This window comes from Aythya marila, assembly GCF_965140915.1.
Source record: "Aythya marila genome assembly, chromosome: 15".
NCBI classification, from domain to species: domain Eukaryota; kingdom Metazoa; phylum Chordata; class Aves; order Anseriformes; family Anatidae; genus Aythya; species Aythya marila.
The window spans coordinates 15,163,265-15,176,064 of NC_139056.1; the positions used below are offsets into that span (position 1 = coordinate 15,163,265).

General features: G+C 42.3%; 1 protein-coding gene across 4 annotated transcripts in view; it reads left to right on the forward strand.

Moving 5' to 3' along the window:
* Positions 1-10,676, forward strand: part of EPN2 (epsin 2) — a 42,960-nt gene extending 32,284 nt beyond the window's left edge. For 3 of the 4 annotated variants that reach the window (XM_082772601.1, XM_082772602.1, XM_082772604.1), the window contains 4 exons: positions 2,011-2,184; positions 3,741-3,833; positions 4,724-4,939; positions 6,508-10,676. In XM_082772601.1, coding sequence (XP_082628727.1) covers positions 2,011-2,184; positions 3,741-3,833; positions 4,724-4,939; positions 6,508-6,845 — 821 coding nt within the window. In that variant the 3' untranslated portion in view covers positions 6,846-10,676. The remainder of the gene's footprint in view (positions 1-2,010; positions 2,185-3,740; positions 3,834-4,723; positions 4,940-6,507) is intronic. The other variant, XM_082772603.1, reaches the window with a different exon arrangement.
* The last annotated feature ends 2,124 nt before the right edge of the window (positions 10,677-12,800 follow it).

Consider the following 12,800-nt stretch of genomic DNA (forward strand, 5'->3'; position numbering starts at 1 on the left):
TTGGTGGCATTAAAAGCACCCACTTAGCTGCTGGGACAGCTGCAGTTCATTGTTTAACTGTAACCTGTGGCTTTTTTGGGTGGTAAACTTCAAGCACAAAATTAGAACAATTCAAAGTTTTAGGCCCTAGTGCAGTGGACATTCAATGTACTTTTTACCCTGGTTAAAAAACAAACAAAACCCACCTCCTTCAAATCTCCTGCTTGATATATCATCCACTGACAACCTTTTCCATGCATCAGCTGCAGCTGTAGCGTTTCCTCCCAGTGGCTCCAAACTTTATTAATGCCATATAACAACCCCTTGTTCCAGCTTGCTGGTTACTTGGCTCCCAAGGGTAGGCTCGAAGATGTGAGATTTATGAATTTGACTGCTGCTAAAAGAGTGACTCATTAAACTGTAATTCTCAAATCCTGCTCGTGCTTTGGCATTTCAGGAGAGATAATGGAAGCTAAGGGAAGGTATCTTCCTGAGTGCTCTTAATTTTGTGAGCTCTCTTTATGAAAGAAAAGACTTTTTTTGAAAGCTTCCGTTTCTGGGAAGCTCTGTCATTAGCATTTCTTGTGTGGCGTTGCTTGTAACTCAGCACTAAGGACAGATAAAGGGAATCTAAGTGCTGGAGTGGGAACGGTTGGATTTATTTGGAGCATTTCAGCATTTCCTGGTCTGAAGCTGCTGCAAGACCGTGCCACCTGTTGATGAAACAAAGGCCAACACTGCAAATGGGAATCAGTGCCAGGGTGTGTAGTGCTGAATTGTTTTTTCAAGAATATCGGGCTGCCAAGAGGTTTTGTGTGTACCTTTAAAAAATAGAACACTGTTCAGTTGTAATTTGAAGCCCACAAAGTGGTTAAAGGTTTTAGCTGTGCACTGCGTAGGTAATCCTGTGCTACCATTGCTTACACTGTCTGATTTGATCACCTGAGAGTGGCACAAGAAGTGCATCTGAAGTACTAGCTTTGCCTTCCCTTGTTTCAGTGGCCGGGGAGGGGCAATGGGGCTGGACAACATTGGGAACAAAGCCCCAGTGATGCCTTCCAGCCGCTTCCTGGCCCGCTACAGATATGAAATGTGATTTGCTTTGGTGGTTTTAGGGTTTGATAAATCCAAATAGTGTCATGTAGTGAAAGGTGAGGTCACCTAAACTGAAGAGCAATAAATTATTAGGCTTAAAAGGAAGAATAAAAGGAAATAGGCAGGAAATTACATGTAGTGAGGCAAGTTTTTTTTTTTTTTTTCCCCCCTCCCTCTTTCATTCTACTGTTACTGCCTTCATTTTTCATTTTACACAAGGAAGCCCCTTCACTTACAGACAGTTTGGTGATCGGAATTTGTGCAAGCGAAAAGTTAGAACCTTCAAATAAAAACGGGCATCCTGAACGTACAGGCATTGAGTTTACAAAAAAAAAAAAAGGTAGAAAGGGATGTCACAGGACATCTTAAATTTATGTCAGGAGGCATGCTTACAAATGAGGATAAAACAAACAAACAAACAAAACAACCAGCTAGGGAAGCTGATTATATTTTTATGAAATACCAGTATGGTGGAAAAGAATTGGAAAACTGTTCTTTCTCCATATCTTGCAGATTCCTTTGTCTGAGTCCTACTGTTGTATATTTCATCTGTTTTACATAAAGGCTTTTTAGACACCTTCTGTGAGTTCATAAATATACCATACCCTGTGTTTGAGATCACCTTGAGTCAGATACCATGAAGTCATTGGCAGGGTCTGTAGCGAAACCATATTTATTTTCATGTTGGAACTGCTGATTTTTTAAAATTCAGTTTCAAACAGGAACTTAGTATTATTCATTCATCTTCCACAGAATTTAGCTGTTCTTGTTTTTCTGCCCGTATAACGTAAATCAGCGTTCCTAATACTGAACTGCTTCACCTTTTTATGTTTAGTGTTAATAGGCAGTAATGGCTCATAACAGAGCTTCACCTCCTGTGAGAGCTTTCCAAAGTGAAACTGTACTGACTTGAGTTCCTGCTGGCTCTTCTTGCAGGTGCCAAACCAGCTGCTTCCGTTGACCCTTGGGCAGCACCAGCAGGATCTGCAACTCAGTCTCTGTCCAAAAATGTTGACCCTTGGGCTCCTGCTCAGCCATCTTCTACTGCAGCGAAGTCTTCTGTGGATCCATGGGGACCAGCACCTGCAAACAAACCTCTCTCTACATCTGGTGAGAAATCATCTAATTCCATATCCATTTCATTTGAGTAATTTAAGGTGAAATTTGATTATTATTTTTTTTTCATTGCTTGGTTAAAAGAAATGTGCTGGACAATTAGCAGAATTGGTCAGTTGAGATAAATGGGAGATGCAATAGCTAGCAGCAAGAAGAACTTAATATGTGATTACTCAGAGTTCTGAATTTGTGCTGCTCCTTTCTTTGTGCTCTTTCTTCTGCATTATTCTATTAGTATGTGTGGATGCATGCCGAGCTCTTATGGCTGCTGCTGCTCTTGCATTTTTAACTGAGTTTTATTTTTAATTAGATGAGGACTTAATTTCTGGAAATGAATGTTGCTATAATTTTACCTTTCATCATGATAAATAGCTGTGCAGACGGATGCCTCTGCAGACATAGATTGACAGGTTATGCAGCTTCACATTCTGAAGAAATAAGGGTTTGTTATTTGAAATTGAGGGTGCCGAATCTATCCCTAAACTTCATTGTAGCAAGATGCAGAAGATGCTGATGTGATTGTCTATTCATCCTCTGTAACTAATGCAGCCTTAGTACCTGGCATTTTCATACTGGCACCACGGCTAAATGCATCCTAAATGCATTTTCTGCTGGTCATTCATCACAGCGTGTAATAAACAAAGGAGTCACAAAGTGGGTACTGCAAGCTGTGGTCTAATCTACTTTTCTCCGAGCAAAAGGCAATAACTGGATTGTTCTGAGAATGGTTGTTAAGCTGTGGTGGTCTTTGTTCTTGATAAGTATTATTATTATACAGAATCTTCACTCATTCTCTTCTTTTTATGGAGCTACGTCTGTACCTTTGCTTGCTTGGAATGCGTTGAAGCTTAAAACTAAATTAGAAAAAAAAAAAAAGCATTTCTGTACATACAAAAAAAACCTTCAAAGCTTTTCAATATTGTGATTGCTGTTCATGTAGGTGTGGTTTTTCTTCCTCCATTTTGAGGCAAGGGTGTGTCCACGTTTTCAAAATGTTTTGTTTTCATTCGTTGCAAGCTATGGCCAAGTTTTGGGTTTTCAGCCAGCAGAGCCTTCCCATCTCTACGTGGGGTAGATAACATTTTCTACTGCATTCCTATGCCTTTTAACTTAGGAAGCATAAGTCAAATCTTTAGTTAAGTTACAGTGGTGCTACTTTAGGAGCATATTCAGAAGAATATGGAGAAGTCCCTGGTTAAGGCTGTAAAATTGTTGCTGCTCTCTTTTTCCGTGGCAATGTATGCCTGCCTGGGCCTCTCTAGTGCAGGCACTCCATAAAATCCCAGCATGCTGAGGTGTGCCTTACATTGTGATTTACAAGCACGTCGCTCTGAATCACTCAGCTAATGCTGTAAGGACAGTTCTGTGGCATTATCCTTCTCGCTCCTGTGCAAGAGTAGGAGCTCTCAAGCTGATCTGCACTGCCCTCCTGGGACCTGACAGTGGCTTCCTGGTAATGTGCAGGGGTTAGAAATTGCTTTCAGTAGGATCAGGTGTGTGATGCAACCAAAGATCTGCTAATGACAGGGCTCTCTTGTTGTTTTGAACAGGAAGTACATCTTTTGACCTCTTCAGTAATTTGAATGGTACAGTTAAAGATGATTTTTCTGAATTTGACACACTTCGAACTTCCAAAAAGCCAGGTATGAATCCAATTTTTAGCACGTTTCTTTAAAAAGAAATCAAAACCACCACCACCAAATGTCTTCACAAAGGAAAAAGTTAAAGATGATGATAATGCAGCAATAAAAATTTGTTAACATTTTGGCCTGTGTATGAACTCATGGGGAACTGGCTTCTGGCGTGGTGAGCCACAGAATTTTACTCTGCAACCTTTTGCTGTGTTGACCCAGAAATTTATTTGACCTCTATTCATGACATCCAGCATGTGTTCGGAGTATAGCTCATGCTTGGAGAGTCAAACCGAAAGATGTTGGCTGAATTTCTCAGGTATGTCAGTTTTAGTGGGTAACAATAGTAGGAAAATGTGAAAATAGGCCCCTGTGAATGCTTTAACTTATTTTTTATGTGGTCGTTACTCACAAAACAAAAGCTGACAGACCATAACATAGGAGTGCTTTGGTACCATATACTTTCAGGACAATTCTGCCTGGAAGGTTGGTGACTAATTCAAGGCTGGGTAGGCTTCTTGAATACAAAATAGAAAATCTGGGTGGAATCTAGTTAGGGAGGGCACAACAATGGTGCAGTGCAAGGGCAGAAGCCAAGGCTTTTGAATTTCTTTCTCTTGGAAACTCTTAGTCAGTTGCAACAATATTAACCAACGCAAATCAGGTGGTGCCTTCTGAAGAGCTCTGCAACTCTTGCTGCAGCTTCTTGATACTTTCTTCTAAGCAATATTCGAGGTGTATGCTTGCATGTGGAGGGTGTCATGTGTACTGGGACATTGGAATGTGACTTATACAAACATTAGATTTTAAAATATTTCCTTTGCCAGAGATGGAGGGACTTTCTTTGCTTGCTTGTATGGACCAATGAGTTAAGTTTTGTTTTTCTCTTTGTGTTGTTACAGCTGAATCAGGTTCCACTTTGCCATCCCAGCATAGCGGTACCACAAGCCCTGATCTCTTTGATTCCCAGCACTCGAGCATGACATCAGGCAAACAAAGTGCAGCTCGGAAAACCCCCGAGTCTTTTCTGGGCCCCAATGCTGCTCTGGTGAACCTGGATTCACTGGTGTCTAAGCCACCGCAACCCGTAACTTCACTGAATCCATTCTTAGCACCAGGTCTGTTCTTTCACATTCCTTCAGTTTTTTTATTTTACCTTTCCCTTCCTATAGGAAAACTCTGCATTAACTCAATCCCATTTGATTTAACATTAGCCGGTTTTGGCTTGTTTTTCTGGATTACTTCAGCCAGCAGATCATGACTGAGAGCAGGAGAGTGAGACAGCATGGTTTCTAGGCATGCTGCCGGACCTTGAAAGCCTGGAGTTTCTACTCTTGTGTCTGCAGCTGATCTGCTGGGTTAGCTTTGGTCAAGCAGTTTTCCTTCCACTTTTGCACTTGCTTGCTCAGAAGGATCTGGGTTAGAAGGTGGCTTTTGGTTATTAAGGATGATTGAACTAAAACTGATTTATTGTCAGAACAGGTAAGGGGTGAACACGTGCCACCAGGGAATCCCTTGGGAGGGTGTAATAGGTTCTTGTGGCAAGCATGTAGGGAATAGCCCTTTCCCTTGTGCTACTGCAGGCAAATTAGCAACTCTGGCTCCAACCTGAGGTTCCAAGTAGCAAACTCTGCAGTATATTTTAATGGCTTGCTGGTCAGGCTATCTTTAGGCTAGCATGATAACCCAGTTTTGATTGAAACACACACACTCAGTGTATTTGGGGAAAAAATACTGTCACAGTTCTCCTGTAAATTGGCTCCTGTTATAAATGAGCCTGTACTTAGAGCAGACTTAGGAGGTGGCGGTAAACACTTGGAAGATGTATGCATCTTTAAAAGCTATTCATATGCACTGAAATTACTGTGTGACACCGGTCCAGTGAAATACTTCAGTGGTATTTCAGTATTTATTTTCTTCGCTTTTCCAATGAGGAAAAAAGAAAAGAGTTTAAACTCCTTGGGTAGGAGAAAAGCAGTGATTGTGAAGAGCCTTGGCAGTGCTTAACCAGAGGAAATCTGTGTATCTGCCATTACCGGTTACTACAAAAAGTTTATAAGGGGTCACTGGGCCATCCAAATAGCACTATGCATATACGGCAAAAGGAATTTGTAGTGTTGGCAGCAGCCCAAAAAACCTCAAACGCTGGGAAAGTTATTCTCTGCTTTTTCTAGCACCGCTGTAATTCGGAAACAACTTGTTTACTTTATGAATTCTTGTCAAAACTCGGTGCCAGAATCATGTACAGCTTCTAAATGGAGTTGACTGGAAGAGATCCTGAAGAAAATGCACGCATCTGCAGTAGCTAGATTGCAGTAAGGGAGTGCGAATAGCCTTTTTCAGGGAAGTTTTTAGTAGTATTAAATAAAAATAAAAATCAGATGTTGTAGGTAGGCATGTTCTAGGTTATCAAATTTAGAAGTCGTCATTCCCGTAGCTGTCAACAAAAGTGGAAGATGTTGGTCAGTGAGTGAATACTTCCAACAAAATGGACTGTAGTTGTGCACCAGTGCAGCCCCAGTCTGCTGAATGGCACCCACACTGGTTTCCCCACAGGGTGATTTGGGGTTGGGAGCATGCGGGGATGTACAGACGGTGCTTTCTTTGCTGGAAAGGATGATTTCCAAAACCTCAACGTTTATAGAGGTGCGATCTCCTTCCCTCTTCCCCCTTCTCTCAAAACTAGGCGCAGCTACAGCACCAACTCCAATCAACCCCTTCCAAGTGAATCAGCCTCAGCCACTCACTCTAAATCAGATGAGAGCGAGTCCTGTGATGGGAACCAGCCCTTCTTTCAGTGCTGTGCCACCAATAAGCATGGAGCCAATACCTCTGTCTTCCATGGCCCCAGTGCCTGTGGGAATGGCACCGATACCAGCTATGGGCACTGTGGCTTCTCTAACAAGGATGGGCCAGGGGCTGAACGTGAGCATTGCAGGATCAATGACCCAACCTCTTCACAGTACAGGAATCCCGCCGTCAGCGTCCCAGTCTACAAATACAACTAACCCTTTTCTCCTATAAAGACCCAATTAAAGGAACTTTCTTTTCATAGTGTTTCCAGGCTGAAGTCTTTACAGCGAAATGAACGTGGCCTGTGTGGACTGAACGGTGTGTAAGAGACTTGGAAGTAGATTTGCAGTTTACAGTTATGATCTTTGAAGAGTTGTCTCTACTTACCAGTTAATCTAAATCTAGTCTTTGCTACAGATGGTACCTTACTTTGGCTTGTTGAGCATTATGTGAAATGTTCAGACTTTTCACCAAAGTTAGATTCTGCCCATTTTGTTACTTTGTTAATCATTTCAATACACTTTCTAGGGAGAACCTGCCATTTTAAACTCCGTTGGCTATTTTGTAGATGTCAGATGATGTGCTGGATCCTGAAATTACTATTTACCTGCATCTGTCACTTCCTATGCCCATACGATAGACCTGAGATTCAGAGTGCTAGTGAATGTTTTGCACATAACTATACACAGTTCTAGACTGTTGGTTCACCCATAGTCCTTACTCTTAGAGGAGAACGATTCGGAGGGCCCAGGTGGCTGGTTTTTATGCATTAAACATTGCAACGCAAAATCGCACTGCTTTCGTATCAGAGGTTTGACCGAGAAAGCAAGCTTGTCTCGAAAGGAAAAAGCAGACAAAAAAAAAACAAAACAAGAACATTCTCAAGTTGTCAAGTATAACGTGTGCTGTTGTATGCAGTGTTGAATTTGTACACTACTCTAAGGACTCCTGAGGAACTCTCTGTGAGTGGCATGCTGCACTCGTGCTGAGTGAGTGTCCTGCTCTGTGCTTGTCCAGTACCAGCTTCGTTTGGAAGTTATCATGTGTATTTTGTTTTTATTTGACTTACAATGTGAGTTGAAAGAAAAAAAAAGAAATACAGTGGGACAACTTTGAATTCAATTTCACCGGGGCAAGCTTTAAAACTAATTCAGGCTTAACCTTGCTATATGCAGTTACTCTTGTATACTTTTGCACATATTTTGTTTAGTACAGTTTCATATTTGAGTTTGCAGAGTTACCTGATAGTCCTTTTTTTGCTAATTTTTATAATGTGGTTCTTATTTAACTGTCTGGTTTTGATAGATTTATCAAGTCTGGCTGAAAAATTAAGATATTGGCAAATGTCATTTTTATGGTTTTAATGCCCTCTTATTTATGGTTTTAGCTCTTTGTTTCTGTAAAGAGAGTTTAAAAGGGAAGATTAACACTAAAATATTTTACTTTTAAATGAAGTATTCATAATGCGAATCAAAACAAATTCTCGTGACTAATTATTTTTAGATGAATTGAATTTGAACATAACGTGATTTAAGACTACATTAAAAAGAAAAAACACTAAAGTCGCCTTTCCCTTGATTTGTTCCCGTTTTCCGATTACCAGAACGGACAGACGTTTAGCCTTTTTGAGGATCGGAAGAGAGGCTATTTTTTCTTGTAATACTTCTTGAGATGTTAAAAAATCCTAACGTACAAACGTGACTCATTAATTTTATCGACTAATATTTCTTAATGAAAGGTGCACTCCATCTTAATAACCGGTTCCATTTGCAGTTATTAATTGTAAGCTGAACTATCCGTTTTTAACTTGCATGTCTGGACTCATCGGCACTAAACCACGCTCAGGTTTCAGCCAGTGCTACTGGTGCAAACCTGGCCTTCTCAGAGCCGGCAGCGTTTCTGAGCTCTGCTTTCACAAATGTGCGCGGAGTACGTGGAAAGGGATGTCCCAGCGCTTGCTACTGCCTCGAGGGCATCTCTGAATGAACTGATGCATCTTGGTGGCCTTTCCCTAATAAGAAGGAGAAAAAAAAAGAAAAAGAAAAAAAAAAAAAAGAAAAAGAAAAAAAAAAAAAGCTGAAAGAAATTGCCAGAGTTCTGTGTCTTGGTGTAATGATGCTGTGTGGGACCGTGCCAGTCTAGGGCCGCGTGCCGCAGGAGGGAAGGGCTGGCTAACATGAAAGGGACTGGGTTGTATCTTCTGGTGGGTAGGGGAGGCTGAACGACTATCAAATCTAGGGTACAATCACAGATTTTAGCTGTGTAGGTCAGTGTAGCTCTATTAGTATATGGAATGCTAAATGTGTGGATGTTTCTATGCAGATTGTTCTATCCTCTTGATACTATTGAATTGCAAGTAGGATTCAGAATATTCATCTGCTTTTGTTTTTATATAGGAGGAAAAAAGAATTACTGTCCACACCCAGTATGTCTTTTAAAAAAAAGAAAAGAAAACAAAAAACCATTCATGTTGCCTTTCAGAATAAGGAAAAAATACTTTACTTTTTTGTTGTTGTTGAAGTTATTGAAAAGTGTAGACCAGGAAGGGTGTGATTCTTGCAGATGGGGGGGGGAAAGTGCTTTCCAATTGATCTGTGGCAAGATTTATCCTGTATTATTTTTCCAATTTAATTTTATCAACGGTGGAATTGAGGTCACTCAATGTTTTTTCCCTTAGTCACTTGAATGCATTTGCAACAGTTAGATGGGGCATTATCTATTCAGCCAAGCAGTTCTAATCACATCCTCTCGTCAAACACTCGGTTGCTGTTTTCCAAGGCACGACGGGGTTGATAGTAAGCATTTAAAATTATCAAGTCATCTCTAGCTCAGAGTAATGATCTGTCACCGTGAATTGGGAAAAACGCGATGGTCTGGTAGGGAGCCCTGGCTTCAGGAAACTGCTGACTGGCAAATTGGTGCTTTTACCAAGCCGCTTCTGCAGGAGCCGTCTACGTTACGTAGACAGATGCGTATCGCGCAATAAACCATGGCAGGACACTGAACGGCCATCAGCGCTGCGAAGCCTTAGGCTGAGGACTCCAGCTGTGCCCACCTTCCCAGCCCGACCTGGGCGTTGTAGGGCAGGGGGATGAGCGGCTGCGGTGCTAAATCTGCTGGGCTGGAGCCGTGCCCGGACCGCGCGGGCGCCGGGCAGGCGCGGGGTGCGCCGCCGGGGACGCTGCAAGGCGGCTTCTGCCCTAGCCAGGTGAAGCTTCAGCTGTGCCCAGAATGGTAACTCTATTTCACGGCGATTTAACTGCTATCCGGAATAATTCTCCCCCCTCCCCGCCCTCCCACCTCTTCTTGCATGGGGGACGTACGCGTATCCGATCGCGTCTGCTCTGGCGTCTCTCTCTCTCCAAATGCATTTCCCTCTTCCCCTTCTTTTTCTCACTTGCGGATATTAAAAAAGTGCTTTTGATTTTTAAAAATGTTAGTATCCCAAAATAGCCTTACTGGTCAAATTGACCAAAGAGAAAGTGTTAATTATTTTGTAAAAAATAAAAATAAACAAAAATATCTTGGCATAATTTTAAACCCAAAATAAGCTCAGTTATTTATTCAGTTTTATACTATATAGAAACTAAACTACATTGAGGGGACAGGGAAGGAAAACCATGGTGGGTTGTGGTGTTTACAGTCTTTTTGAAGTCCCGTAGCTAAGACAACTATTGTTATCCATCTTCCCTTTTGCTGTTACAGTTTCTAATGTGTACTGTATGTATTAATATTGCACAAATTGTGGAGAAATATATGGTTTATTTTTCACAGCAGAATCTCACAAGACTCGCTTCCTTTACAAGTGTTACAATTTAAATATTTACCAAACTGTTTTCATAATACTGGGAGCCGGCTGCTTTTTATGAATTTGTGCTGACTATTGACATTATTTACTGTATAAATAATTTATCATTTGTACTATTGTATCATAATGTCTGTATCTTTGTGTCATTTTTCCCGAGCGATGTCACAAATGTGATATTTAATAATGCCATCAGAACAGTGGAAAGACAAGGGGTTTGTAGGTGACTGGTCAGAATTAAAATTGTATTGCTTATATTCCAGACGTGTTGCTTTTTCGAGACTCTGCGTAGTGTTTATATCCTGTTCAAAACTGTTGCTCTCATGCTTGATTTAGTTCTCAAGAAAGCTGATGGATTGGTTGAGATTATTAAGGTGTGTGCTAAAAGTCCTAGGCTCTAGGAGAAATCTAACGGTTATTGAGAGTAATGCTTCTTGTACGTTGTCAATGTGATTTCTACGATGAATTCATCACTTTCCTGGGGCAGGCCTGCTCTTACTATGAGAAAGAAGGGTTTCTTATAGATCACTTAAATCAGAATCAGTTGAGACCTTACTAACTCAATAAAAATGAAGACTTGTGTTGCAGGTGGCTGGATTGCTTCTTTAAACCACGTTATTGTTCAAACAGTGTTTTTGGAGGGATGATCAACTACCTTTCTCTGCAGAGGCTTCAGTATCTCTGTCAAGACGGAATCTGGGGAGCACTTGACTTTTAAAGCCAGGCAGTCGTGGAATAAGGGTTGGGGGAACTGTGACAAAACTGAATTTTTGGACTCCGTGTTTCCTGTTGTTGCAGTCGTTGCCGTACCGCTCCTGCAGCCTTGGCTCTGCCCCATCCATCGAGTGGCCCTGCAGGTTGGGTAGCAGCGAGCCTGCCTCCAGCTGGGAGGTGATTTCGGCTTCTCATTCAGGCTGGTTTAAATGGAAGGTACTTCATTATCGGGCTATTTCAAGAGCTGCCTCTCCAGAGCCCCTCCAGGTTTCCTGGAGCTGCGCTTTGCTGCCAATCAGACCGATCAGTAATCAAACACTTCATTTTCTAGTGCTGCGACTGCAGTGGGGCTAGAGACCTGATGATCGGGAAGGCAGGCATGGAAAAAAAAGCATCAGTTCTGTCTTTAATGGTTTGATTTCAGATTTGTGGCACAGAGCTTGCTGTGGGTGTTACACAAACCCACCGCTTCAGGAACGCTCCAGGTTCCCTGGGGAGCGAGTTCGCCTCTGGTCAGGTCTTTAATTCATTTTGCTTCTGTGTCGGGGCATGAAAGGAAAAAAGAAAAACCTCTGTTGCCACAGATGACTGCCCAGACACCTTTTTGTTTTTTGTACCTCTCCTTTTTACAGAAGGATGTTCTGTGACTCACGTTCTGCTCCTCTGCAGGACGGCTCTTCTCTGCCGGTGTGGTTTTTATTGCTCCTCTGGGCCTTCTCTCTTCTCGTGATCAGTGCTGCTTCGCTCTTGTACTCTGTTTTCCTCTGGCCTCTCAAAATTGCATGTTTTTTTGGAATAAAGGTGCTTGTTACAGGAAAGGTTTAGGAAAAGCTTGAAGTGGAAATTTTTGTGATGAGTGTAGTCCCTTAAAAAGGAACTTAATACCACAGGCTTGCAAACCAGAGGGGCTACTGAAGCTGTTGGGAGAGATTCTTGCTGTGCCTGCGCCTTCCTCTGACCTTGGGCAAGCGCCTTTCTCCCTGCCCCGGGTTTCCTCTTCCTTTCTGCGAAGCGAGATGGTATTTGCCTGCTTCGGGGGAGGAAGAGAGCTATCTGGATAAAGTATTATCTAGAGGCTTGCCCTCATCCAGTGTTGCCAAGTATTTTTGCTGAGTACGAACATTGCTGCTACCTCTTGTTTGTCCTGGGTTGTGAGCGGTGCAAGCTGTGGTCTTCCGCTCGTTTTCATCGAGCTGGGGGGAAATGCTTTGAGCCAGTTTGTGCTCTGGCTTTGGCAAGATTTCTGCAACTGCCTGCAGTCCGCTTTCCGGAGAAGCAAGCTTGATTTACACAGACCCCCACACTAAAAACTTCCGCTTTTTTTCTTTTTTAAAGCTGTCATCTGCCTTCCAGGTAATCAGCTCCCCTCCGTACTGTGAAGTGGACACAAAATGAACATTGATTTTGTAAGGACGGCAGTTTGTTTGGGAGCTCAGGATTATAAATAGCTAAGAGCCAGTGTTGTACAGCGCGGTAGCGATCCTGCCTCTCAGTGTCTTGCTGTCAATCGATTTTACCCTCTAATTGGTGAAGACTTTGGGTTTCAATGATTGGAAATGCCCCCTCCCTGTTCCCTTCGGTGCCTTAAACATCCCTGCCAATTCCCCATTAGGGTGGTTAATTGGTAGCAGCGTGGCGATCGATAGGGGATTGGCAGCCTCCCAGCA